General features: G+C 46.5%; 3 protein-coding genes and 1 long non-coding RNA gene across 8 annotated transcripts in view; 1 reads left to right on the plus strand and 3 right to left on the minus strand.

Moving 5' to 3' along the window:
- ZNF133 (zinc finger protein 133) overlaps positions 1-798 on the minus strand; it is a 64,206-nt gene extending 63,408 nt beyond the window's left edge. The window contains exon 1 of the mRNA XM_081558656.1: positions 674-798. The gene's annotated coding sequence lies outside the window, so the exon portion shown is untranslated. The remainder of the gene's footprint in view (positions 1-673) is intronic.
- KAT14 (lysine acetyltransferase 14) lies at positions 495-24,395 on the minus strand. 5 transcript variants are annotated; one of them, XM_081558615.1, is made up of 10 exons: positions 23,698-24,395; positions 21,510-21,628; positions 19,096-19,217; positions 15,192-15,373; positions 13,112-13,528; positions 12,431-12,999; positions 6,005-6,141; positions 4,967-5,076; positions 3,559-3,749; positions 495-1,548 (listed from the first exon to the last, which is right to left on the minus strand). In XM_081558615.1, exons 1-10 carry the CDS (start codon positions 23,954-23,956, stop codon positions 1,375-1,377), a joined length of 2,280 nt encoding a protein of 759 aa, XP_081414741.1. In that variant the 5' UTR covers positions 23,957-24,395; the 3' UTR covers positions 495-1,374. The 5 variants fall into 5 exon arrangements, with proteins under 5 accessions (XP_081414741.1, XP_081414739.1, XP_081414742.1 ...); XM_081558613.1 differs by having other exon boundaries at positions 4,967-5,142; XM_081558616.1 differs by having other exon boundaries at positions 4,967-5,142; positions 6,092-6,141; positions 13,112-13,531.
- Positions 877-2,561, plus strand: LOC145532808 (uncharacterized). Its single transcript, XR_014073572.1, has 2 exons — positions 877-1,778; positions 2,081-2,561. It is a non-coding gene; the product is annotated as an uncharacterized LOC145532808 (long non-coding RNA).
- PET117 (PET117 cytochrome c oxidase chaperone) lies at positions 23,433-27,948 on the minus strand. The gene is made up of 2 exons (XM_081558670.1): positions 27,757-27,948; positions 23,433-24,395 (listed from the first exon to the last, which is right to left on the minus strand). The coding sequence occupies exons 1-2, from the start codon at positions 27,850-27,852 to the stop codon at positions 24,246-24,248; spliced, it is 246 nt and encodes an 81-aa protein (XP_081414796.1). The 5' UTR covers positions 27,853-27,948; the 3' UTR covers positions 23,433-24,245.
- Positions 27,949-27,984: the final 36 nt, after the last annotated feature.

The following is a 27,984-nucleotide window of genomic DNA, read 5'->3' on the forward strand; positions in this document are numbered from 1 at the left end:
AGATAATTGCTTTACAGAATTTTGTTTTCTGTCAAACCTCAACATGAATCAGCCATAGGTATACATATGGCCCCTCCCTCTTGAACCTCCCTCTAGAAGACCCCCTTCTTGAAGGCTGATCATTGTTGCCCTGGGGAACCTGGTACCTGAGTGACCCCATGTGTCCAGCCTGGGTCTCGTGGGGGAAGGAGAAAGGGGCCGGCTCCCTGGGAGCCCCGAGCCCATCCCAGTTATCAGAGACAAGTGACAGGACAGCCTCACACTCTTCCCTTGGGGGAGGCACACACATTTCCCTCAAATGAAGGGATTGCAGCTCCCTCTAAGCACAGATTTGAGAACAGAGGTCCTGGTGTACAAGGATCACAGATGCAAAATTTTACATGTGCAGAGCTTTCTTTGCATTCTCAAAGGGATTCGCGTCCCCCCCGCCCCCCACCCAAAATAAGAACTACTGCTCTTAAGAGAGTTGGAAAGCAAACTGGTTAGACTAGCCATAGGTTGTCACAAGAAAATATTTTATTTGAGAACATTTGATACTGTGGGAAGCATTTCTACTAAATCCAGAAGCACCTGACTGATGGCCCACTTCCAGTCTCCACAAGCCCGCCAACAGCCTCCGCCGGCAGACGCGGGGTGTGTCTGTCCACGGCTGACCCCTCCCACCACCGCATACCTCCGTCAGGGGCACAATCAAACAGCAGGCTGCCAGGCTCCTCCAGCCCCAAACTGATCTCACTTCACAGGACAGGAGAACAGCTCCTGCCTCCCAGGCCAGGGCCCCAGCCGGACACGCTCCCAGGAGAAAGGTGAGGCGACGTCACACACAGACACTGTGACCAAAGTCAGCGCATGCCCTGCTCTGGGGACAGCACAGCCGGGTTGGGACGGGCTGGGCCAGCGTGTGGTCGTCACCAGGACAGCGCAGGGCCTCGCGGACACTGCAGGGACCGCAATCTTGGACCACAATCACTCTGCTCACTTTAAATGGGACAGAACTTCTCTCCTCAGGAACATCAGCTCAGGCCTTTCTGGCTCAACGGGCTGTCAGCTGAAGGTTGCACACCTGCCAGTCTTGGCTGACCTTGGGAGTCCAAGATGCGGGCGAAGGATTGTCCAGTGACTCTGCTGATGAGGCGCTCACCACTCACGCCGCCGCCCACGCCCCTCAGATCCACAGAGCTCAGAACCCGCAGTGGGTGAGCACCTGCTGCTGGGCTTCCTGTTGGCCCTTTCCTCCAAGCGTGTGCGCCGTGAGGAGCCACGCTCACATCAGCCCTGTCAGCCCTCTCCTCCAAGCGCATGCGCCCCGTGAGCAGCGGCGCTCACGTCAGCCCTCTCCTCCAAGCACGTGCGCCAAGAGCAGCCGTGCTCACGTCAGCGTCGCAGACGCAGAAAGAACGCGTGCTTACACTCCGTGCTCTCCAGGGGGTAATACTTGTCATAAAAGTCTAAGACATACTCTTCTGTCTTGAACCCGAACTTCTGGTAGAGCAGCATGGCAGGGTTGCTGGCGGAGACATGAAGGGTCACATCTTTGCCCATGCAGGTCTGCAGGAGAGTGGAGAAGCACACAGTGAGAACATGAGGGTCACGGGAGGGGGGGGGGGGGAGTGGGTGGAGAGACTCCTTGCAGTGCAGACAGTCAAGTACGGAGGCTGGAGGAGTCCGGCCTGAGGCTGAGGCGAGGCACCATCAGCCAGCGACCATCGGGGGAACCCAGGCCCGCTTGGCCGCCGCCAAAACCTTGGCTGAAACGTTCCAGACTGAGGAGGCAGACGGTAAGCTAATTGAATGTTTTTTCCCAGTTTTTAATGAAACTTGCTCAGTAATTCCCACATGTTGGTGTCTGTCCACCTTTGATGAGGCCTCTTAGTACAGGAAGCCTTAAGGACCCTGGGATTGTAAAACCTCCAGTTTTTTCTCTCTGGAGCAAAGAGCCACCGGGGATATTCCATTGCCAACTGATTTATAATTCAGTTACATTTACGTATATCGTATATCCAGCATAACAATACCAAACACTATGACAGTCTTGAAGAAACAAGGGACGAGACCAGACGTTCTGTTTTTTCAAAACTAGATGTCATCCTGCAAGACAGTCATAAACGATCCCCACCTGGACCTACTAGGAAAGATGTCAAGTTATGTGACCAGGTATGAAACCTCAAGACTGTTTAATTATACAAGCTGGGTACCCCCTAGGGACATTCTGAATCCCAAGACCCCCTCAGCACTCCCAGACTTCTCAGAACTGAGGTTTCTTCATGCAACACCAGCCTTATCCCGTGGGGAAAAAGAGGGGTGACTGTTCTACTGCAGCTAGGCAGGTTCTCAGATTCTTTAATTAGCCACACAGAAGAGAACACCAGAAGTTACATAAACTCAGAATTGGCTCTTTAGTGAGGAGGTGCTGAGATTGTGGACTTCTTGAGTCCTGGAGGTTTTACAACCCCAGGGTCCTTAAGACTTCCTATACTAAAAAGCCTCATCAAAGGTGGACAGACACCAACATGTGGGAATTACTGAGCAAGTTTCATTAAAAACTGGGAAAAAACATTCAATCACCATCTCCTATTTAAAAAGAATCTTGCCCACATGACACACAATGCTCCATACTGAATGGCTTCTAAGTAAGTCACCAGATGAATTCTGGGGTAAAAAAAAAAACAAACAAAAAACCTTGCCTGTGTTTCTGGTGTTAGTATATAAATATATGGTCTATCTTCCTCAAAGGTGATACAGATACATCAAAGGATGGATTACTTAGAAGGTTCACAGCAGCTTACACAGTGATAGTAAAACTAAAAACAAGCAGCAATAACAGAATGTACCTACTATTGATAGCATGAATTTTTTTTTTGGTTTTGGTTATGCTAGGTGGCATGTGGGATCTAGTTCCCCCACCAGGGATGGAACCTGCACGCCCTGCATTGGGAGTGCAGTCTTAATCACTAGGCCACCAGGGAAGTCCCTGATACACGGTTTTGTTAAAATGTTTAAATATACCTAAGAACTAAAAATCACAGGTTTACCCCCACTTCTCAGAGTCACCGTGGTGGTGACTCCAAGACCAGAAGCAGTTATAAGATGGACGGTCCAGGACTTCCTGGGTGGTCCAGTGGCTCCATGCAACCAATGCAGGGGGCCCGGGTTCAATTCCTGGTCAGGGAATAACCAGGAATTTGATTCCCATGTGCTGCAACTAAAAGTTTAACTGCTGCAATGAAGATCAAAGATCCCACATGCTGCAAATAAGACCCGGTGCAGCCAAATAAAAATTAATTAAAAAAAAAAAGACAGTCTGAGTGTTGCAGGCTTTCACCTCTGTACTCGCCTCATTCTATTTATTATACATGTCCACAAACTGATTTCTTTGAAACTTGGGTCTGAGGAGTGACCTCTTTGGGGGTGAGGCTTCTGTCTGGGTGTAAATAACCTTGTGGATGACAGAGCTGGCTCCCCTTCACCTGGTGTTGCGTGGCTCTGACCCCGTCCCCACTCCAAGCCTTTCAGGGCAGCTCAAGGCAGATGGGCAGACAGTGAGCAGAGACAACATACCTGAATCAGATGATAAATCATGAAAGTCGCGATCCCTGCTCTTCTCCAGTCAGGATGGACAAACAGAAACGAAATATAAGCTTCGTTGTACTTCACATCGGGGACCATGAAGCCAAAGGCGATGATGACTTTCTTATAGAGGACGACAACACTGAAGTCAGGGTACTGCAGGCACTCGGACAGGTCAACGCCTATGGAGAGAGGCAATCAGAGTCAGTCCAGGCTCTGGGATGAGTGAGCGGCAGGCTGTTCAGTCTGTGCTTCAGCTGCACCTGCCTGCTAAAAGAACCCAGACTGCAGACAGAGACACCACTGCAGACGCCACACATAAATACCAAAATTAGCATTGTCTGGTCTGCGTACATACGTTAAAAGAAGGGAAGTGGGACAGGGTGGGTAGGAGAGAGCACGCAGGCTGGAACTGGACACACCTGGCTTTGCGCTTGGTCTCTGGATCACATGTGCCAGCTGGCATGTACCCCAATGCCCTGCCTCGGGAATCTGCCTCAGGTGAGATGAGAGATACCCAGACCTCAAGGGAAGGTCCGAGACTGCCCAAATTGTCGTGTTCTTTATCTCATACACAGATCACTGACAAGCTCTTTGGTAAAAGTGCCACTTTTTACAATAAAGGAGTTAAATATCACATAATTCTATGCTTATCATTTGGAAGCCACCTTGCGCAGGAGCATGAAGAAGCAGACGCTCCGAGAATGTTCCTTTCAGCCCCATTCCCCCCCCTCCACATGCACTGACATCCTGACAAAATCTTATCCAACCCCTAGAAGACATGTTGTTTCCTTTACATTTCAAAGCAGTGCCGTTAAGACAGATCCACAAAGAACATACTTACATTTAGCAATGAGAGAGTGTTCCTTTAATCAAGAACTTCAGAGACTATATATAATATGGTAAGGCTGATAAAATAACAAATCTCATTGGTTCTATTATTTTCAAAGTCTGTGATTGGGGTTTTTGGCTTTTAAAAAAAAAACTTTTGGCTGTACTAACACTAAGGACCAGTTAAGTAAACAAAGCACAATTATTAAGCAAACATCAAAAGTGTCCAGACACACCCAAGCCACCAGCCTGTGGTGCTGATGGGTATAACCTAGGATCTTGATACATGTGGGAGAAAACAGGGTGAGCTGTTTCTTCTGAAACCAGAGACAAACAGGGAAAAGGAACAAACAGCACTGCTTATTGCTTTAACTGCTCGCTTCTTCCTGATCTTAGGAAGGAAAGAGATGTTCATACTTTAAACTGTCTATGTGAGCAGAGACAAACTGAATGAAACCATATGAGTAAAGGTTTTGGGGTCACATGACACACACCCACTAGTTTTAAAAACTGCTGAAATGAACGATATGGAAGGTAGATCTGCTGAGCTTGGATAGGGAGAACATACCAGGCCAGAAGAACTCCTGACACATGGAGTTTATGGTCGGGATGTGATTTGGCCGGACATAGCAGTAATCGAGAGGGGCGTCTGGCTCCGGCGTCCAGTGCGGGTCCCCCCTATGCAGGTGGGAGCGGATCTGGGAGAGCAGCTGCAGTTTGGGTGGCTTTGTTTCGTAATCACGCCTCCAGAACCCAGAAAAGAAACACAGGAAGGCAAGGAAAATACCCATTACTCCCAGCCAACTGATTGAAAATGCTCCTTGATTTGTTCAAAATTTTAAATTAATTCACACTACTTTATATGTCAGCCGACTTAAGAGCTACAGCATTCTTCTGGTATGACACTTAAAATTATCTCTACTAACATTCGTCAGACCAGACCTACTGGAACCAGCCAGGAAGTCCACTAGTGCTAGTGAGCCTTAATGAACTGACTGCGGAAACAGAAACGGCTTCCTAATTCCAGCCTCTGACCCAGGACAGAGCCCGAGGAGGAAGGCCCAACACAGCCTGGACAGCTGGGAACACTGGGGCAAGGAGTAGGCTCGTATGCTGACCGATAGGTCTGCCCGGGGGGAGGGGGAGGGGCTGGGCCAGGAGGACACGTGACTGGGGTGGCAGAGGTAACTGTCAGTAATGTGCAGCCCAGTGTGGGTGGGAGTGGGGACTCTCTGGCCAGCTCACTGTCCAGGTGCTGCCTACATGGGAGATTCATCATCAGTCCACGGACAGGCAGTTTTGCAGACAACTAACTATATACAATTTGAAATTTAAAATAAAACAATGAGTATGATAATCAGAATGAAATCTCACAGAGTTGACTTATCCTTGCCTTGTATATTTCTTTTTTCAAAGGGACCAACCTTTCTGCAATAACATACAGTTGAAACAAGCTGTATATTATTTCAGGACGAGACTAGACACAGAGCAGAGGCCTGGTCCTTGCTGATGCCGGTTCACAGATCTGGGGAGGATGGGGCTGGCTCAGAACCCACAAGCACCACTGCTTGTGCCACACCCAGTGCCACAGCTCTCCTCTGTGTACCTGATGTAGGGTTTCAGGATCCGAGACGTGTACGGGCTGACAATGCTCTGGTCCACAGCCATATCTTCTGATCCCACCAAACGGTACAGAAACTTTGTGCTCTGGTGCCGGAATCCTTTCCTGGATGGCAAGGCAGTCTGTGAGAAAGACAAGCCAGTTATACAAAAATAAAATTACTCAAAGGGCTGGTTTCATTTCTATAGACGAGTAGTACTTAGGACATTTTTACGTGTCAGAAAGTAGGTCTTTCTGCAGGACTTAACTGGAAAATTTAATAAAAACGTCATAGGTACCTTTGCATAAAACTGGATATGAAAACCTAATTCCAGTTTAATAGTTTAAAGGCAAAATAATTAAAAAGTTTTTTTAAGTTACATATACCTTCTCCAAGTTTCATGTTGTCTATAAGGCATCTTGAATCCGTTCATCAAATATCAGTCAGCCCAAGCATCAGATGAGTGTCACACACACACACCCCCACACGGGTCTCCTGTCTCATGAAGGGTCTCTGTTACCACGGCAGAAATCACTGCTGCATGTGTATATGGATTTATTATAATGTGTCTCTACTGAGTAAATCTCACAACAGTGGGACTGACGTAGATTATTATCCCTACAACACTGTGTGAGCAGAGAGGACCGATCAGAGGGTCCAGGAGACATGGTCCCTGCTCCCCACAGGCCTGCAAATGCCTGCTCTCCACATAGGGCTGCTCAAGGGCCCTCGGTCATGTCGTAACAGAACACGGACAATTAGGTTTCACAGCAAAGAGCTCAGACGGAAGATTAAAAAGTACATTTACAAAGTGGTTTGCCAGGGGTTGGATGAAGTTTAGAAACCTGAGTTGTTTTTGTAGAATCAACTCGCTCTTGGCCTAGAAAATAACTTTGTTGGAAGAAGAGCATGAATTCCTTCCTTAATAATTTTGCTCTGATTACTTTCCCAAACTGGATACCAAAACTTTCAGAGGACACCCAACTCTGAAATTCTTCCAGTACTTTAAGTTTTCAAGTGAAATTCAAACTTGGGGTACACAGTTTCCAAGTACAGCCCATGTTTCCTACTGAGCCTGAAGGCACACTCATCTCCTGTATCAAAAGGCAAAGTCAATATCCCCTCCTCTGGAACCTGGCAGGCCTGGGGTAGGCCTGACCGGTCAGAACATGGCAGAAGTAATAACATTCTGGGAACTCTAAGCCCAGGCCATAAGGGAGCTGGTGGCTTCTGCTTCCTTCCTCCTTGAGTCCAGCTGCTGCAGTGCCCAGGTGGGACACTGAAGCGCTTGTGGCCACATGTAAACAGGCTCTAGCAGACCAAGCTCCAGCTAAGTGGAGCCACAGGGTGCCCCTTTCTTCAGCTCATGAAGTAAAAGAAATACCCAGCTGAACCCAGTCAACCCACAGACTCAGAAGAATTAGTTATTGTTTTAAGCTACTAAGTTTTGGGGTGGTGTGCAACTGAGAACAGGTAACACCAGCCACTGAGCCTGTGAACAGCGTCAAGTCAGCATGTGGAGGTGAGGTCTGTGAGACCCCCAGATATGCACAATCCTCACCCTGTCTGTCTCCCCGGCTTCCACACCAAGTTAACCATCCTTAGCTTCTGCCTGGTCCATGAACTACCCCTGCCCCCTACCGGGCTCCTCCCTGCCACGCTCACACCACCCCATCCATCTCCACACAAGGCCAGAGCCTACTTTTAAAAACTAATAAAAGTCACCTTCCTGGTCTGAAACTTTACGTGGCTTCCAGCTGTGCATTCAGAATATGACGCAGACTCCTGTCCCACGCTCTGCACGATCCACGATCCCATTGGCTCGGTCCTCCTCCATTAAGACATTCCCATCCCACATCCCAAATGAAATCCTGCCTTGGGGCCCTCCTGCCCTGAACCTTCTTGGACGGGCTCCTCCTGTGGATCAGGATGTGGTTCGAACATCACCTCCACAAAAGGTGCAGTCCACCCCCCAACCCCCGCTCCCCATGGCACTCACTTGAAGGAAACGTCCCTGCTGGTTGAGTACTGTCATCTCCCTGCTCCTGATGCTGGGGACCTCCTCTGTCTTAAGTCACTATCTAATCCAGAGCCAGGCCCTAACTCCCTTCAATTTCATGAAGGTTGAGAGGTGAGGAAGCTGCAGAAGAAAAGTTTGAGGCTTGTAGAGGTTTAAGGTTCATGAGGTTTAAGGCAAGAAGCCATCTGTTTCCACGACAGAAGTCCAAGTGCTGATGCAGAAGCTGTGGCAAGTCACACAGAAGACTTAGGTGAGATAGTGACAGAAGGTGGCTGCACTAAACAACAGATTGTCAGTGTAGATGGAACAGCCATCCACTGGAAGAAACTGCCATCCAGGACTTTAATAACTAGAGAGAAGTCAGTGCCTGGCTTCAGGCTTCAAAGCGTCAAAGGACAGGCTGACTCTTTTTTTTTTTTTTCTCTTAGGCTGACTCTCTTTTGAGGAGGGGCTAATGCAGCTGGTGGTGTTAAACTGAAGCCAGTGCTCACTCACCGTCTGATTTATGCTCCATCTACACAGCCTGTGCTCTGTAAATAGAACAACAGAGCCCAGATGACAGCACATCTGTTTTCAACATGGTTTTCTGAATACTTTAAGCCCACTGCTGAGACCCACTGCCAAAACTGAAAAGCAGAGAGGGGAAAAAAGGCCAACCCTCCCCCCACCCAGAAATGAACAGAATATCTAAAAACTGTGGCGTAGCTACTAGAAGTGTAATATATGCATAATGGGAATAGCAGGAGGAGCACATAGGACAGGACAAAAGAAATACCTGAAATGATAACAGCTGAGAATTCCCCCAAGTTAATCAGACACCAAACCAAAACCACAGATCCAAGGAGCTCACAGAATGAGGAGAATTAAATGCTAAGAAGCCTATCAGTCATCTGTAACAAAAGGGCAGAGTTGCCAGGCAAGATGAATGAGAGCAAAAGCACTTTAAGTGTGTGAATACAAATAAATATCAAAAACAAAGAGAAAACTCTGAAAGCTTCCAGGGCATAGGAGAATAAAAGAAAAAGACCACCTATAAAGAAGCAAGCATTAAGAATGACAATGCAGCTCCAAGAACAAGCTGATAGTGAGGTGATGATGGAGTGGTGATGCTAAGTGTCAACAGGAAAAAAAATGACAATTTTATATCTAGCTATACTATCATTGAAATGCAAGAGTGAGGATGTTCTGAACTTCAAAAAGACCACATTTTAAGAACTGTTACAAAAAGTGCTTCAGCAAGAAATTAACCTGGAAGAAATGATGGGAAATGAGGCTGAATGAAAAGTTTAACTTTAGGGAGGTTTATTGTCGACTAAATAAGCAACACAATGTAAAAAGAAAAATGAGAGCAGGCAGAGGTAGCTTTTTGTTTGCAAGGCGAGGATCATTTGGTAATATTAAAAAAATAATACAGAAAAAGAAATACATGTCTTAAGTTAGGACCTATAAAAAGAATAAAAATGGAACATATGATTTTCTCTATAGAAAAGAATCAATGTCACATAGACTATTTTCTCTGACCACAATATAATCTGATTAGAAATTAAATCAATTACTAAAAGATAGTATAAAAATTCTCACATATCTGAAAACTAAGAGCTATTTAGCACTAAATAACTCTTGAGTTAAAGAGGAAAGCTAACAAAAATTGCAAAACACTAAATACTGAACTATAAAAAAAGTCACCTCATTTCAGAAGTCATGAGTAATGGCTAAAATATCACATGGACAGTTAACAGCTATGAATACACTGATCAGAGGACGAGAAGGCAAGTGGACTGAACAAACGCATTTATGGCTGCTCCCCTATGTAACTGTATTAAAGTGATACTAATATTCCAGGTTAAGATGGGGGGTGAAACACAAACATCCCCAAACCCCACAACTACAGAAATAGACATTAAAAATAAATTAAAAGACAAACACACAAGAACAAAAAGATCAGAAGAAACCACAGTAACTGGGAAGCAGATAGACAAAAATTAAGAAATTTCAAGCCAGAATCTGGAGCTGGCTTTGGGTGAAGTGAGAACCAGCCCAACCTGTACTGCAGAATCCTCTTACAATGCAGGCAGCAGCACCAGTTTCGTCTGGAACCAGGAATAAGGCAGGCAGAGAACTAAGGTGCGGGTAAAAGCTGTGTGCGGAGCAGTAAGACCCCTCAGCAGGGCTGTGCTCTCTGAAGCTCCAAGGGACAACCTATCCCAGGCCCTTCTCTCGGCTTCTGGTGTGGCCTCAAGGCCTGTGCTCCTCAGCTCTGCAGACACACCTCTCAAACCGCTGCCTGGGCCGTCACAGGGCATCTCTCCTGTGTGTCTCTCCTGTTCTTGAAAGGACACCAGTCACACACGGCTAAGGGCCCATTTTGCCCTATGCAACCTCAGCTTAACTACTTATATCTGCAAAGGCCCTACTTCCACATGAGGTCACATGCACAGGCACCAGGAGTCAGGACAATACACACTTCTGGGGACACAATTCAGTCTGCATCAGTGATCCGCAAAACCAATTAAGCCTGTCTTGTTCCAGAAGCCTTCATCTAACAGCAGCAATGTCCTCACATGGCTCTATCTATGCTTCCTACACTGTTTATGGATAAAGAGTTTAAAAAGGCAGAGGAATGGTTAACACTAAAAGTCAGCGAGTCGCTTCCTCTGGGGGAGTGGGCAGTCTGCAGAATGAAGGTGGTTTTAATGCCCTGTTTCTTAACCTAGGAGCTAGATTCATAGTTATTGGTCTTATTAACCTCTAAACTATACCCATATGTGTTCTTGTATGGGTACAATGCTTTTCATAATTTTAACAGTTAAGTATAGGGTTTAAAAGGAACAAGGAACAGGTGAGCAGATAACAGCAACAAAAGCTTATGAATAAGTGGCAAGTGACTAAGACCAGAAGAGCCCAAACCTAAGGCGGCTGTGAAGAAAGGCTGACCAGTGCCTCAGGTCAGCAAGGCAACAGGGACATCAGGTCCAACTGAAGCTGAGGGCGGGCAGGGAGCCATGGACTGAGGGTCTCTTCAGTCAAGAGGTATTAAAGCTCCAATGACACTTCTGCCATCCACATACAGAAACAACCTCTTCCTTCAGGGCAGACCAGACCCTCTGGAGGCTCCAATGAGAGATTCTGATGCAGCCAAGGGTGGAAGTTCTGTCCAGAAAATAGGGAGACTCAGGGGAAGTTTAACAACTGCATGGTCAGCCCCTAGCTCTCCCCACAAGGTTCCTAAGATGCAGGCAGGCAGGTTACGGCTTCCCAGGAAGGAGAAACAGGGAAAAGAATTACAGGGATACAGCTGGAGTGAAGGTCTTTGGAAACTACAGAACCCGGAGACCGAATCCAGCCTGCTTTCATACATACTGTTTCTGGCACACAGTGACGCCCTTTCATCACACGTCATGTATGCTGCCCTCACACCACACAGCAGAGCTGGCTAGCGAAGCCACAGCTATTTACTCTCTGACCCCTCACAGAAAAGGCTTGCAAACCTCTGGTCAAGGGGGTCCAATAGCCAAATAACAGGAGTGCTCCAAACAGACAGAAATAGATGCCAGGAAATTCCAGAACTCAAGAAAGAGCATTTCAAATGGAAAGGCCCCTAGGCAAAGGCCCAGCACTGGGAAGAACAGCCCCACACGCAGTGCAGAGCTGGGTAACCAGAATACCAGCAGCAAAGTCCACACCCCACCAGTGTCCAGAGAAGACAGGTAAAAGGCCAGACCACCACAGAAGACAGGAAAACATGCAAACAGTCCAGACACACAATGCACAAACAACCAGGAAACAGGAGAATGTTTAACTTCACCTGTAATCAAACAAATGCATCCAAAAACAAACAAAAAATAACCCAAAGACTTCATTTTATAGCCATCAGAATAGCGAAACTAGTTAAGGAATGGTTAGCAGCAATGCCACCAAGACACAGGGAGAGAGGGTGGCTGGCTCCTGCCGTGGGAAGGCGGAGTCCGGCACTTGTGGAATCACCTGTCCCTGGAGCGCTCACACATCAGTGTCCTCCGGCCACGCGGACACCATGCTGACCCGCTGCTCTTCCTGCAAGATGTCTCCTAACTACACAGATGAAACCACGCCTTCAGTCCTGCTCAGCTCAGTGTCCAGTACACTGGCACACTGTACATCCTCAACAAACCTGCCAATCAAAGCTACAACCCAGACCATAAGTAGTCGCCCTCGGAGACTAAGAGATATGAAGAGAATGTCTAGGTTCTGTCTGGAATATCCAGAAGGAAAACAGAAACCCAACTAAGATGTATTTAGGAATGTTCACGTTGGACGATTAAAATAAACACAGCCCAGCCGTCTTTGCACTTCTCCCCTCACTGTTCTTCCACTCTCCCGTACGCACCGTGGAGCCGCAGTGCCAGGAGTTGGAGAGCGAGACGACACCCACCTGGTACCGGTCAAGGATTCTAAAGTCCTGACAGGTCGTCCTGTACGTGGTCTGTCCAGCCGGAAGCCTGGAAACTCCTCCGTCTTTGGCCCCGTAAATTCCGTCCACTAACATGAGCGCAGCGTTCACGACCTGGTCCAGGTCAAAGAGCGGCAGCCCCCGGTCCCTCTTTGCCTGCCGGACGATCAGCTTCCGCTTCAGCCGCCGGGCCTCGGGGGTCATGGCCACGGCCCCTGGACAGGCCTCCAGCCGCCTGAGGAGCAGCTTCTCCTCATAGATGCTCACGGGGGTGAACTTGGGCCCCTTGGGCTTCCGGTCCTTCTCCAGCACAGGTTTTCTCTTCTCTCGAGCCCTCGTCTGCAAGGACGTGTTGGAGTCTGTGTCCTCACTGTCGATGTCCATCCTGTCGGGCTTCTCCTCCTCACTCTCCACCTCCTGCTTGATCTGCTCGGGGGCCCTGACCTTCTTTCTGCCCCCGATCCCTGTCCCCGAGGTGGCTGTGCCAGCAGGGGGCGGGACGTACTCCATCCCAGGGTCTATGACACCGTCCCCTTCCATCTCATCGTCATCTGTGAGGAGCAAAAAGCAAGTGAGGAAATGTGGCCCCACCGCCCCCCAGGGAAAGTGCACACACCCCCACCAGGGCCACACAGGTCCTGAGGCCCCAGGACAACGGCTTACCGTGAAACAAGGCCTGTGGCGGCATCACGTCTGGAATGAGGTCAGCTTCTGAAAGCAGGCTGGGCGTGGCTGAGTGAGAGGCCGGGGTTCCTGGGGCGGAGAAGTCCAGGGATGGCGAGGGTGATGGGCTTGTGAGCGGGGTGCGGTCTGAGGAGCTCAGGGACGAAAAGTCGATGACTTCTCCTTTCTCCAGAATCACGTCGGGCCTGCGGCCTCGGCTGATGAACTTGACAGGCGTGGAAGAGCTGCTCCGGTCAGCAAAGCCAGCCGCCTCCTTCTGGGCTCTCCTGATGTCCTTGGCTTCCTGAGTCCGAGACCTTTTCTCTTTCAGTTCTATGGCAGATTCCACAGGATTCCGACTCGCTCGCTTTCTAAGTCCCTCAACAGTGATGATGGGATCTAAAGTTGGTTTGGAGGCTGCTGGTGAAGAACAAAAGATCTAAATTTTTAAATACCGATTCAGCGTTAGCTACTTTTACTAACTTATTGTGAATCTACTACTACCATAGAAAGAGAAATGTTCAATGAATGCCCTGAACTAAGATTAAGATTTCTCTTAACCAGGAAAAAGGAATTATAATGCAAATACAAACACTTCCACATGGTCTTTCACTTACTGGAACTGGTAAAGGTTAAAAGTTTAGAAACTGGGGTGGCTCAGGGATGATAAAGAATCTTCAATGCAAGAGGCCTGGGTTCAATCCCTGCATTGGGAAGATCCCCTGGAGAAGGGAGTGGCAACTCACTTCAGTATTCTTGCCTGGAGAATTCCAAGGACAGAGGAGCCTGGCGGGCTACAGTTCATGGGGGTCACAAAGAGTTGGACACGATTGAGTGACTAACCCTAAAAGTTTGATAATGCTCAGAGAGCACAGGGGGAAACGGGTATTTTCATGTCTTTTTGGTAGAGCATAAAGTTTATCATATCTTTTTGGAGGGTAATTTGGTAATATGACTAAAATTTTGAATAAATATATGCCCTTTGATACAATAACCTATTTCCAGGAAGTTATCACAAAATATTGGCAAATGTATATAATTACAGTATTGTTTAAATAACAAAAATGATAGAAATAACCAAAATGTGCATCAACAGGGTAATGGTTTAGTTAAGTTATCATGCAGCTACTCAGTGAAATGCAATGAAATAAAAGAAACAGGATAGACCTACATGTACTGCTATGGAAAGATGGCCAAGATATACTGGTAAGTATGGAAAAAATGGAGAAGAGATAATATAGTATGAACCAGTTTTTTTTTTTTTTTTAAGAAAATGCTTAAATATACAAAGGAAACTTCTAAAAGCACTCACAAGAGACAACAGTGGCTCTGCTGAAGTTAAGTTGTGGGAGGTGGGAGAGGGACTTTCAGACTTTATAGCTTCAATACTAGGTGATTTATTCCCAGTTATATTGTTAAAAAGTTAGAAGTTCATTATTAAAACAATTTTAGATTAAAAAAATCAGATCAATATGTGATAGTAAGGAGCTACTATTAGTTTTTTTTTTTTTTTTTTAGTTTTTTATAAGTGAGAAAATGCCATTATGGTGAGGTTACAGGAAAGAATCCTTGTGGCTAATAATGAAATATTTAAAAAGGAACTGCTGATACCTGGAAGTTGCTTCTAAATAACCCAAGGGTGTAGATGGGTGGGGGCTGGGAGGAAGCACCCAGGGGCCCAGATAAATGAGATAAAAGGAGATTGCCAGGGTTAACAGCTAAAGTGAAGACAAAGGTGTGAAGGGATTCACTACACGACTCTCTTCACATCTGTATATTTAACATTTTCCATACGAAAAAGGTTAAAAACATAAAAAAACTGACAGAAAATAGACAATCTTTCAGAGAACAAAGGAAATTTATAAAGTGACTCTTTTGCAACTCCATGGACTATAGCGCACCAGGCTCCTCTGTTTAGGGGATTCCTTGATTAGGAAGTTACAAAATATTTTTGTACACTATTTATTTACGGCATAAAAACCTGTGTTAGAAGAAAATTATGGAGCAGCGCAGCTCCAGGGAGGCCACGGCGCCGTGCCCGGTAAAAACGGCACTGGCATTTCCGGGCTCAGGGCAGTACCTTTCACTTTCAGAGCGGAGGCAGCCAGCTTCTCTCCCTCGGGCTTCAGGGTCGGGGGCCTGTTGTGGACGAGCTTCCACCAGCCTGGCTCTCCGAACTCCTGGGCTCCTGAGCGGAAGTACAGGGGGCTCCCCACGCTGAGGCAGCCGGCCACCGTGCTCCACCACGTGGAGGTCTTCTTCCTGAGAGCCCAGGACGTGAAAATGATTGGCTTTACAGCGCTCTCCTTACCTAGATGGTGCAGTCTCTGCCTCCAGGTCTGGGATGGGCTATGGAACAGAGCTCCTCAGGTAAGGGAGGGAACAGGGGTCTGTATGGCTTCAAATCCCATCTCCACCACCCCTTCTATCAATAGCTGCCTCAGATTCCTCATCTTTAAAATCAGAATAATAAAACTTGCAAGGCTGCTGAGGGGATTAAATGGAATAACGCCATAAAACAGAGCTCATAAAACACTTATCAGAATCCACATGATTATAGAGTTCCAGTTGGGAAGATCCCCTAGAGCAGGGAATGGCAACCCACTCCAGCATTCTTGCTGGTAAATCCTGGTGGGCTACAGTCCGTGGGGTCACATAGAATCGGACTCGACTGAGCATGCACAGCACACAAAATGTCAACTATTCAGGTTCCTGTAAAAACCTGGTCTATTATTTAAGGAAAGTGTTCTATTTCCACCTAGAAAACACAAACCAATGTCCAGAAATCCTGAAGAATCGTCTTTCATACAAAGGCCAGTCTAACAAATGGAAAATACTGCTGAAAAGGCAAAGGAGAAAGGTATCCTTAAGAACAGAGATATACTAGACAAATACAGACAAACCAAAAGAACCCCACAAAAAGACTGTAAAGAGCCTAAGCACTGAGATGGGAGAATGACCCCCAGCCTCTGGCCCCAGAGTAACTCTCTTCTGCCACCATCTCACCTGGTTTTGAATCTTTCAGACCCCTGTCCCCACAGCCCAGAGGTCTGACCAGGGGAACCCACTCCACAGGTTCTGGAGCTCTGTTCACTTTTCTTCCCATTGTCCTATTTGGCTTCAAATCCCTCCAGTGAATTTCCCATTTCAGTTCTCAGCTCCAGAACTTCTTTTTTATTTACTTAGGTTTTCTATCTCTTTGAGGATATTTCTGTTTCATCCATACCTTGCTGCCTGACGTTTTCCACCTCTTCCTTTAGTTCTCTGGGCATCTCTAAGCTGTTCTAAAGTCTCTGACTAGTAAATCCACCATTAAGTCCTTCTTCAGGGACAGTTTTGGGTTAGTTTATTTTTTCCCTTCAAATGGGTCATACTTTCTGGTTCTCTGTATTCCTTGGGGTTTGTCTGTTGAAAACAAACATCGGACATTTGGACGTCAGTCTTTCCTCTTTCCCCAGGGTTCACTGGACATGATGGCTGTAGGCTGTCTCTATGCCAGAGATCAGCTGGACGGAAAACTCAAGGTCCTCTTGGCTCACGTCTAAGCCTGTGCCTTCCCCCGGGCATGCATGGAGACTAATCGCCCCTGTATAGGCGGTTGCTTTCAAACATGTGCAGTTTTCAATGTCTGGCTCCAAAAGAGGGACAAAGAGGAAATTGAAGGTGGGGAAGAAGGTGCCAGCCCTTAAGTTCCTTTAAAGTCAATCCAGTCAGAGGGGCGGGGCCTGCAACAGTAGGGGGAGGTGCAATGACAAAGGCTGCCTACCCCTTTGTCAGCACTTCTGTAATCAGAAGCAGCAGTGGGAGATCAGAGCACAGATATGAATGGAGGACAGGTCCTGTGTGTCCACCCAGACCTCACACTGTGCCAAGCTGCTCCCGGAAGGCGTGTATGGCTGTCTGTCACAGGGCTAAAGGATGTGAGGTCATTAGACACTACTGTACTCAGAGCTAAAAAAGACAAAATGGACTGTAACTTATGGTCCAGCTTCTTCCAGAGGACAATCCACCAAGAACAGCACTGATCATGAAAATCTGCCAAGATCTAATTTTATCAGTTTTCTCCCTTCCTTGCCCCTTATAAATGGGGTGTATTAAGTTCCATAAATAGACCTAAATCATAAACTAAGACAACAGATTTCCTTTCCTTAAGAAAAAGAACCAGTTAAACTGTCAATTCTTTTCTTAGTACCACTAAATATCTCCAGAACAAAAATAGCTCCTTTTGTAAAAAGGCACTGAATTTATTTCTCCTCACGGCAGCCTGCAAACAGTCACCCCTCCCTGATTCCGCAGCAACTCGGGCACAGCTGTGATTCTAGGCACCTGAGGACACGGGCGAGGACAGGCACACACTCCCTGTGCCCACCTTTATCGTGTCCATATTGACCCAAATCTGCAGGATTCATGCATCTCACCCAGGACTTCAGACGGCAACTAACAATCACAGTCTCAAACAATCCGCCAATGCAACTGCCAACTTGCTAAAGAGCAATGAAAATCTTGCTCGATGCACATGTACCTTCAGCTTCAATGTCTGGTCTGGATGTCTATGGCCCGGCATCCCTACATCTGATGACCCAAGGAGCAGGTCACGAAGGAGGGGCGAACTCAAAGCATCATGATGAAAAAGAGTAACGAATGTGGAGTAGGAAATGGCAACCCACTCCAGTGTTCTCCCCTGGAAAATTCCATGGACAGAGGAGGCTGGCTGGCTACAGTCCATCGGGTCACAAAGAGTCAGACATGACTGAGCAACTGAGCACCCAAAACATATTGCTTAGAATATATAGCTACCATCTTGCAGGGAATGCAATGTACTTCATATTAAGTCAGATCTCCAAAGTGTCTGTATCTATTTTTTTAACTTTTTATTTTATATTTGGGTACAGTTGATTAACAATGTTGTATTAATTTCAGGTAAACAGTAAAGTGATTCAGTTATGCATATACATGTATCTATTCTTTTTCAAATTCTTTTCCCAACTAGGTTGCTATAGGATATTGAGCAGAGTTTTGTGTGCTATACAGCAGTAGGTCCTTGTCACTTATCCATTTTAAAAATAGCAATATGGAGCTTCCTTGATGGCTCAGTGATGAGGAATCCACCTGCCAATGCAGGAGGTACGGGTTCAATCTCTAGTCCAGGAAGGTCCCCCCTACAAAGCAACTAAGCTCATGTGCCAGGACTACTGAGCCTATGCTCTAGAACCCAGGAACCACAACTACTGAAGCCTGAGTGCCCTAGAGCCTATGCTTCGCAGCAAGAGAAGCCACCGCAATGAGAAGCCCACGCACTGAAACTAGAGAATAGCCCCTGCTCACTGCAACTAGAGAAAGCCTATGCAGCAACAGAGACCCAGCATAGCCAAAAATAATAAATAAGTAAAATTTTAAAAAAAAAGAGTAACAAATGAATAAACCACATGCATGTGAATCTGCCCAGACCTGGCAAAGTGTTATGAATGCCAAAAAGTACACAACGGTTTCTACCTTCCAGAGCTAATAAAGACAAACACTAGTAATTAACAAAGAGCAACTTCAATGAGTTCAGTCAATAACTGCCATTATTTCTCTTCTTCTGACCTCCTATAAGGCACTGATTCTAAAAGGACATAATAGTCCTCTGTCCTCAAATTAGTCACCCACCCAGCTATTAAACAGCCTCATTTAATCAAACTTTGTTTTTCAACAGTCTAAGAATCTGTTCAAACATCTTCCTGCTCAGTAGAAACCAGCAGTTTCCCCTGGATGTAGGGTAAGAAGTATGGAAACCTACACTTATATCTATGCTGGTGATTATACCCACCTCTGCTGAGACTGTTAACTTAAAGTGAAATCATCTTCTGGATTTAAAAATTCTTAGGAACTGCAGCAAGTGTATACGCTAAAGCTCTAAAGGCTTGCATTAGGCTGTCTTAAGTCACATGTATTTTGTTCTTTACATCTTCATTCAAGGATAAGACTTTTGAAAGTCACATTACCTATTTCCTAGTAGAAAAGTCCAGTGTTTCTCTATAAAGGCGCAGATGTCTTCTTTCCACCGGAAATAGCCCTGCCTCCCGCTGCCTTCCAGGGACAAGTTGTACATCGCCAGCACAACCACCTGGAACACAAGTGCACAGGTTGGGAGAAAAGCACCAACAGGAGGAACATCTGCTGTTTGAGTGGGCATCAGGGGAGGGGAAGGATAACACCCTGGAGAATATTCAGTATAGAATTCGACTTCCTGTTTGCTTTCCACAGATGAGCATCACTGAGCCTTGTAATGCACTTGCTCCTCACGCGTCACCAACACGAGGCTGCTGTGTGGCTGAGCTGGTGATGAGTAAAGACTGTCCTAAGCACCCCCATTCCTGCCCCCTCCATCACGCAAAGGCAGCACTAAATGCCATGTTAACCATAGGCATCAGGAGGCCCCAGGGCCTGCTCCAGCTGGCGCTGCTGACGGACAGTGCTGACCTTTACTAAATATTCTGAGCATCATCCCTGCACATACACTTTCTAAGCCCTTCAGAGGCAGAAACAAGAGACCATCAGAATTTCAGAGCTGAAGACAACATGAGGTACCATCTACTCTGGGTTTAGCCTTTCTCAGCCATGGCCAACTTCTCCCGAGATGAAACTGGCATGGACAAGGGGCAGAGACCTGACAGGCCTGGCTGCCCTGCTTATCTTCAGAGAGCACGACACCCCCAGCTCCACTGCATCTGGCCCAACCATGTATTTCACAGGTAATGCATTCACAGCCCCAAATGGGGAAGTACTTTCCAGAAATATAAATAACACACTGTATAGAAGAGAAAAGAACAAAGAAGGAAGTAAAAAATCATTTTAAATCCACCATCAAGAAATAATTTTCTTAACGTTTTCAGTGACTGTCCTTTTAGACATTTCTCTTCTCATCTAAAGGAAGTTTTGTAGTCATAAATGGACAAGAAGCTATACATGCTATTCAAAACCATGTTTTCATCCTTATAAAAATTATGATTAATTTTGGGCCAATAAAACCGAAAAGGGGACAGAGAATCTAAGAAGACAATCCTTCCATAATTCCAAATCTGCCTATGTGTGCACACATCAGAATAATGCTATATTAATCTGATCTTGCCAAGACAAAGTACTCCATGTACGCTTTAAAAACAAAAATCCCAGTTATAATATTCATTAGACTGTAAACATCCTCAGTACAAGCTTCATTTTCTACTCACATATTTTCAGGCAAGTCAAAAAAGGCTACCTAAAACCACCACTGACAGATTTCATTAAATGTCCTAATAAAAGCAATGATAATTAAGATGACAGCCCCAGGCTGCAAACACAACTACAATCTATAAGGACACCGTAAGTGACTTAGAGGGTATAACATAAAATCACCTTCTCACTATCCTGTTTATTTCCCCTCATAGTAAAGAGTGCTAGGGAAAATTAACCTATGTATTTGTCTGCTTATCATCTAAAATAAATGTGCAGAAAGTCAGCTGCCTGGGGCTGTCTTGGCTGTCTCATTCACCACAGAAAAGAAAGAGCTGGATGAGAATTAGCTGGTCTCGACTAGACTCTACTCTCCAGGCCTAGAACAGTGCCTGGTGCATGGTATGCACTCAGTATTTGTTAAAAGAATAAACATAAAAACCAAGTGGAAGTCGCTCAGTCGTGTCCAACTCTGTGACCCCATGGACTATACCGTCCATGGAATTCTCCAGGCCAGAATACTGGAGTAGGTAGCCTTTCCCTCCTCCAGGTGATCTTCCCAACCCAGGGATCAAACCCAGGTCTCCCACATTGCAGGCGGATTCTTTACCAGCTGAGCCATGAGTAAGTGATGGCTAATTCATTATTTTCAGAACTTAAAAGGCCGCATATACCATTGGTGCCTTGCTATAAACATATTAATATAAAAACAAACCCCCCAAATTAACGCAACCTGGAGATCAGTTAAAAGATACTATTCAGGCTATAGTTGGGCAGAGTTAGGTTGGCCAACTTCACTTTTTTTTTAATTGAAGCACAGTTGCTTTACAATATTGTGTTGTTTTCAGGTGTACAGTGTAGTGATTCACCATCTTCACATTTTTTAGAATGGTTTTATTTTTCTAAAAACAGCTGCCAGAAAAATGTGAACCTCTTCGATTAAAATCAGAATTTGGTGTTATATATAAATGAACCTGTGTGCGTGAGTTTCAAAAATCTCAAACCCAGTGTGCTAAGTTGGCAGTGAGTAATTTTACTAAGAACTCTCTTCTCCACATATTCAGTATGATTTTCATTGTGAAATAAAGTGACCCTCAAAACAACTCAAAAGCTCATATATAAGTGCCTCATTCTCTAGACATTGACTCCAATAAATCTGGGGCAGACCAACCTCACAAACTCTAGAGGAAGAGCTTTTACTCACTTGCTGCCATGTCAGCTTCAGCCTCTCATACTGCTCCTTGCCATCTTCTGAGCAATCGGAACAGGTAAACCTAAAAAAATTATCACCCTTAAGGTAACTGAGCTGTTCCCTCAGCTGACCTAGGAGGAAAACAAAAAGGTACATCACTAGAACAGAGGTAACCAAAGGTTTAATCAGTTTACCAACCATTTTCCAAGTTTCCCAGGCTGTCTTCCATTTTTCTTTCAGCCAACTCAAGTCAACAGGTTATTCTTCTAACATCAAGTGCATGCCCAGTAAGATAGATCCGTGGTTCCCTGACTTTCAGAAAAAAGACATTGAGAAGACAGGTAGGGTTGTCCTCACTGGCTGTTCCAACTGTTAACATTCTTAACTCCTACAGGAGGTCTCCTCACATATCCTGCAAGAAATATCTGAGCTCCCACTGCGCCACTGGGCTAGGAACTGGGAACAGGATGCCCAGGGCAGACATGTTGAGCGCCCTCAGAGGCTTACAGCTACTGCAAGGGCCACATGGGGGCAAGCAGGTAACATAGCATCACAGCAGCTCTCCATCCTGTGTATCAGAACCACCCAAGAAGCTGTTTGTTTAAATATGCCTGGGCTTGTCCCATACAAAATTAATCAACCTCTAGATGCAGGGCATTTTCTTAAGTTCCCCAGGGGATGCTGAAGATCTGGGAGACATGAAGACCCCTGGAGTGGAATGTGATGGGCTCAGTAGGGCAACGTGAGGGCACATAAAAGAGATGCCAACCTACACTAGGAAGACAGGAGAGCTGGAAAAAGTGGGGGCACTGGGGCCTGAAGGATCGTTAGAACTGGCAGGTGAAAAAAGGTGCTGGGGGTGCGGGGAGGATAGAGGCTGCAAAGACACATGTTCCACAAAGGAAATTTACATGTGCAAAGGCCCAGGGAGAAGAAAGACCTGCTTGTGGAGAATGAAAAGCTCACCCTGGCTACAGAGCTCTGCGGGGATTATCTGTGCGGAGAGGAGGACAGGAAGGAGAGGCTGGAGCGGTTGCAGGTGCCCAGCAGAAGGGCGGTTTACAGTGTAGGCTGTGAGGACAGGAGAGAGCCACCCAGGCCACCCAGTCATCCAGAATCCTGGATCTGCAAGCAGAGACAGCTCAAGAGCAAAAGCTAGCTAGTGAGTGCGTGCATGCATGTGCGCACGCACGCTCATACGTGCTCAGTCGTGTCCGACTCTTTGTGACTTCACGGACTATAGCCCATCAGGCTCCTCTGTCCATGGTATTTTCCAGGCAAGATAACTAGAATGGGCTGCCATTTCCTACTCCAGAGGATCTACTTGACCTAGAGATTGAATCTGTGTCTCCTGCACTGGCAGGTGGATTCTTTACTCCTGAGCCACCTGGGAAGCCCCCAAAACTAGCTTATAGGTAGTAAATTTTAGGTTTGCTTTCTGTGAAAATAGTGTTACTTTATTAAATAGTAATTAGGAATCTGAATAGCTGAATCCATCTTAGAAACTTCTCCACATACCAGAAAATGACCCAGTTCACAACAAAAAATACACATACACACATATCTAAATTTCTCTGACCTGGTTACAGGTTCCATTACACAGAGTACTCCTCCAATACATGTGTCTTTACTAGTCTCCATCTAATGGAAAAGCCCTGCTTTGGTAAGAGCCCTGATGCCTAGCAAAGGACCTCCTGGTGTGTGTGTGTATCTACTGTCAGCAGATCAAGGAGGCCAGCAAGTAGAAAACACTAGAAACAGGAGCAACACATTTCTAATCTGCTAATTCCTTATATCGGCAAACTATCGCAGCTGTTTTCCATGTAAGTTAAATATTACCCGAGTTATAAGTCTGAACTTCAGCTCTATGCTGGGCCTAGAATTTGGTTGCAAATCCACAATAATGTGACCCTGATAGAAAAATGCAGCTGATTCTTTAAGTCACACAGAATTTCCAATTTTTATTGGGTGGCAATCAAGAACATTAATTTAACAAAGTGGTAGAGGTTGGCAATCATATTTATTAGGACAAATGTGTCTATGTTTTATATAAACCTGCAGTTAAGCAACTAAACTAGTAATAAATGTAAGAGTTATCTTTTTATTTAGATCTACTTCACATTCCTGTTTGTTTCACGGGTTAGGAAAACACATCTTCCCACAGGAACTGACAGAGCAAAGGAAAGAAGAAGCTCCTTACTGGCTGGGATCCACTTCTGGCACTTGTCACAGAAATAGGACAGCTGCTCCTCCATCCACGACACGTCCCCTTCATCACTGTTGAGGGAGTCCCCGCTCTGGTCGTGAGACAAGTCCACGGACGCCTGGTCCTCCGACTCCACGATCAGCAGGGTCTCCCCCTCCACCTCCCCCTCCTCCAGCCCCTCCGAGGTTGATGTTCTCGTGGCTTCATCATCGTGCCGACTGATCAAACTGCTCAGGTGGATGCTACCCTCCATCCCTCCTGGCTCACAGAGTCAGGGTTCTCAGGAACAACCCCAACCCCTGGACACCAAGCTTGAAGGGCTCCTCGCTGACCACACGAACAGGAAGTCTCAGAAGGGTGTCTGCCCACCTCTACTCAGACACAAGGGGCTCTAAAGACATTATTTAGAATATATGAGCCATTGTCCTTTTTCTGATCAAGTTTAAAAGGACAGTGAGCAAAAAAGATTTCACTAAGCTGTTCTCCATCAACACACACGTTGAATGCTGTCTCTTTCATCAATACTTCACACACACTTCAAGTCACGTTTTTTGAGATCCCTTTGCCAACACCATTTTCTCTCTTTCTGCTTCAAGTTGCTCAGTCAGAAGAATCTGTTCTCCCAAAAGACGAATATTTTCTTTTTTCCGATTTTGCCTTTCAATGTCTCTGATCACTCCATCACGAAGCCTCTAAAAATGTAAGAAACAGATTTCAATAAAACTGGAACAGGTAGTTCCCATCCTTGAATCATTCAAATCTAAAAAACAGTTTAGATACACTTAAACTTAAACATTTAGATTCCAACTACCCAATTACTATTTTAATTTACTGTATAAACTTAATAAAGAAACCATAAAATTAACTTGGTAGAGTGCCACAGTATTATTACAGACTTCTTATCGTCCTTTAGGAAATTCCACATCATTTAATACAAATATGGTAAATAACAATTAAAAATTAAAAACTGGGGCTTCCCTGGTGGTCTAGTGGGTAAGAATCCTCCTGCCAATGCAGGGGACACAGATTTGATCCCTGCTTCTGCTGGGAAGATTCCCCACGCTTCAGGGCAACACTAAGCCTGTGTACCACTATTTAGCAGATGAGCATCAACGCCCTAGAGTCTGTACTCCACCACAGTGAAAAGCCTGAGCAATGCAACCTGCAACGAAGAGTAGCCTCCGTGCCCCAAAATCAGAGAAAGCCCGGGCACAGCAACAATGACCCATTACAGCCAAAAATAAATCTCTTTTTAAAAAAGAAAAACTGCCACTGTGCTGAATTTTAGTAGTTAATATATGATACTTTAAAATTTTGAGAGCAATGGAAAAAAATAAATAAAACAAAAAAGTGAAAAACAAACAAACAACAGGAGGAAAAAAAGAGAGCTAAATAAAAATCTGAGGAGGGAATTCCCTGCAGGTCCAGTGGTTAACAATCTGCGCTTCCACTGGTTGGGGAACAAAGACTCCGCAGGCCACCTATGTCCCCCGCCCCCCCAAAAAAACTTTGATGAGAGTTATTTAAGTAACTGTGAACTACATTACTGTTAGCAATTGTCCTACCTGAATAATAAATATCATTAAAAAAAAAAAGTACTAAAATTTGAACAAAGTGTAAGGATGTGAAAAAGTAAAGAACCTGGCTTGTTCTATTACGTAAAGAGAATAAGTAAAAATTACACAGAATTACTATCAATTACCTAATGGGCAGAGAAGGGGGAAAAAAGAAAGCTATCAGCATAAGAAAAACAAGGCCCAGCAATGGCAGTTACTTTCACAAACACTTAGGACAGAAGATTCCAGAATATGAATGTGGCATCTAAGATGACTTTCTAAAGCATCAATCCAGTCATTACTAATAACAAACATTTTATAGTTTACAGGTCATTAAATACTCTCTTAACAGTGGCCTGTGAGGCAAAATAATGGGGGCAGGGTATGGGACCTGGGTATGTTTTTTTGTTTTTGTTTTTTTAATTTTAAACCAGACCTCTTTCAAATAAACTACAAGATAAGTGTCTCCATTGCAAGGCCAGCTTGCAATTCATCAACAAGCACCAAGTTACAAATCCGTTTGTCTTTGGTTTTTAAACTATTATGTCTACTTTAACAACTCACCAAGTACCTCGGTGCTGGCCCTCCTCCAGGCCTGGAGCTTGTCCCCATTATCAGGGAGCTGGGAAATTTAAGAGTCCTGGGACTGATAACACAACTGAAACCCATCTGTCTTGAACCCTGCGCCCCTGGCCAGATCTCCAGACAGAATCAGAAACTCTCATTCTACTCTTCCCTCCCCAGCTCCCGTCCTGTGTGCCTCCCGTCAGGACACATTTACACACCCCACCCAACCCCTGAAGCCCACACCTTCCACGCCTGCTCTGAGGTCCTCCCTTCCTTTCTCAGACTTTGGAACGTGGCTTGGGTTTTTGTTCTCCATCCATCATTTGCTAGTTTCCCCCCCAAGTTTCAAGATCTGTGCCAATTGCCTGGCACACCCTTCCTGGGACTTCTGGTTGACAACTGTGCTGACCACCCAGACCTCTTCATTACCATAACTCTTATACCTGGAACCCAGCTCCTGGTGCAGTTCTTACTCCTTGGGTAGTACTGCCACTTTTGCTGGCTTCCTGTGAGGATGAGCGCTCTGTACAGTGCCTGGTATGCGGTAGACAGTCAGGAAACAACGGGGGACCACGCCAACCACTGGTTTATTTCTTGCTTCCCTGAACCTTCCGACACACCCAACTATGTCAAATCACCTGTCCTCCTCTTTCCAGGAAGTAAGCGGCATGAATGACTGGACGTATAACAAACACAAGTTATTCTGGTCAACCTTCACCTCTAACTTCCAAATATCTAAATCTTCCACTTTTCGCATTCTAAAAGCAGTTCTCAACCCTGGCTGCATGTTAGAACCCCTGGGTCGCTTTTAAAACATACTTAAGTGGGATCCACATCCGCAAGAGATTCTGATTTGACAGGTCTGGAGCAGGACCCAGGCGGTTTCACCGTATTTAAAAAAAAAAAAACTTCTCAGGAACATTGGCACGTGTAGCTGGAGGTCAGAACCAAGCTTGAGCCCAGCCTTACTCTACACTCGGAAAAACTCCTGCTCTCTGACCTCAGAGCTACATCCGATACAGCATCCTCAATCTTCTTGTTAAATTTCCTCCCATCACCATTTTTTCCTTCTTAGAGAAGGAAGCCTCCTCCCTCTGTTCGAAAAGCTACCCCCTTAGCTGTGTTAGTTGCTCAGTCGTGCCGGACTCTCTGCGACCCCATGGAGCCCCCCAGGCTCCTCTGTCCATCGACATTCTCCAGGCCAGAGTACCGGAGCGGGTTGCCATGCCCTCCTCCAGGGGATCTTCTCCACCCAGGGATGGAAAACCAGGTCTCCCGCATTGCAGGCACATTCTTTACCCTCTGAGCCACCAGGGAAGTCCCTTAGAGCCCTACTTTAAGCCCAAATTTCTCTTCTCCTCCGTGTCCTGTCATCGTTAATCATTCCATTCCCTCCGCTAAATCCCTGTACCACCGTCGGCTTCGTCTCCTGACTTCCAAGCCATGGAACAGGACAGAGGCCTCGCCGGCAGCATCTCCGCACCACCAGCACACGCACCGACTCCCCGCCTCCCGCTCTTCCTGCGCCCACCCCGGGCGACCCGGGCTCCGCCGCTCCCCCGCCCCTCCCCGGGCTCAACCCTCAGACCCACGACCAGCAGCGCTTCCTCTTCTTTCTTCCCTACGAGCTCGGGGCCAAGGCTTGCGCCCGGGGGTCACGCTGACCGATTGGGAAAAGGAAGACGCGAGAGCTGAGAGACACAACGCGGACGGTCAGTCTCCCAGTCTCCGACCCCGGCGGGCCCGGGGGCAGGGGTGGGGGGTGTCTCGGAGCCCAGTGTACCCGGGGACTACCCTCTTAACCCCAGGACCTCTTACGCCCAAGGGGAAGGGGGTCCCCCGGCCCCAGAGGAGGGAGGAAAGGTGAGGAAAAGAGGCGCCACGCGGAGCCAGGCCCCTGGCCCGAACCGCGCGGGCCCGGGACACCGACCTGCCGGTCTTGCCGCTGCTTCAGATGCACGCCCGCCACGGTGGCCGCCGTCAGCAGCACCGAGAGGCCCAACACCACCTTGGAGCGCCTCGACATCCCCCGCGCCTGCCTGCCTGCCGACCGCGGCCTCCGCTGGCAGCGCTTGAGGCCCAGGGCCGCCGCCGCCGCCGAGTGTGCATCGCCGCCCGAGGCGGGGCCAGGCGCGATGCCTCGAGCGTAGAGCCCGGC

This window comes from Giraffa tippelskirchi, chromosome 13 (genome assembly GCF_054371585.1).
Source record: "Giraffa tippelskirchi isolate mGirTip1 chromosome 13, T2T-mGirTip1v1.2.pri, whole genome shotgun sequence".
Lineage (NCBI taxonomy): Eukaryota > Metazoa > Chordata > Mammalia > Artiodactyla > Giraffidae > Giraffa > Giraffa tippelskirchi.

What these genes read in the sequence shown, in the direction of transcription:
- PET117 (XM_081558670.1), bottom strand. Translation starts at nt 27,852, where the DNA reads ATGTCGAGGCGCTCCAAGGTGGTGTTGGGCCTCTCGGTGCTGCTGACG. An exon ending in AGCAGCGGCAAGACCGGCAG is followed by an intron (nt 24,396 to 27,756) that starts GTCGGTGTCCCG and finishes TTACATTTTTAG; the next exon opens with AGGCTTCGTGATGGAGTGAT.
- KAT14 (XM_081558612.1), bottom strand. Translation starts at nt 23,956, where the DNA reads ATGGAGGGTAGCATCCACCTGAGCAGTTTGATCAGTCGGCACGATGAT. An exon ending in TCAGGAGTTCTTCTGGCCTG is followed by an intron (nt 3,750 to 4,966) that starts GTATGTTCTCCC and finishes CTCTCTCCATAG; the next exon opens with GCGTTGACCTGTCCGAGTGC. An exon ending in TGATTTATCATCTGATTCAG is followed by an intron (nt 1,549 to 3,558) that starts GTATGTTGTCTC and finishes ACTCTCCTGCAG; the next exon opens with ACCTGCATGGGCAAAGATGT.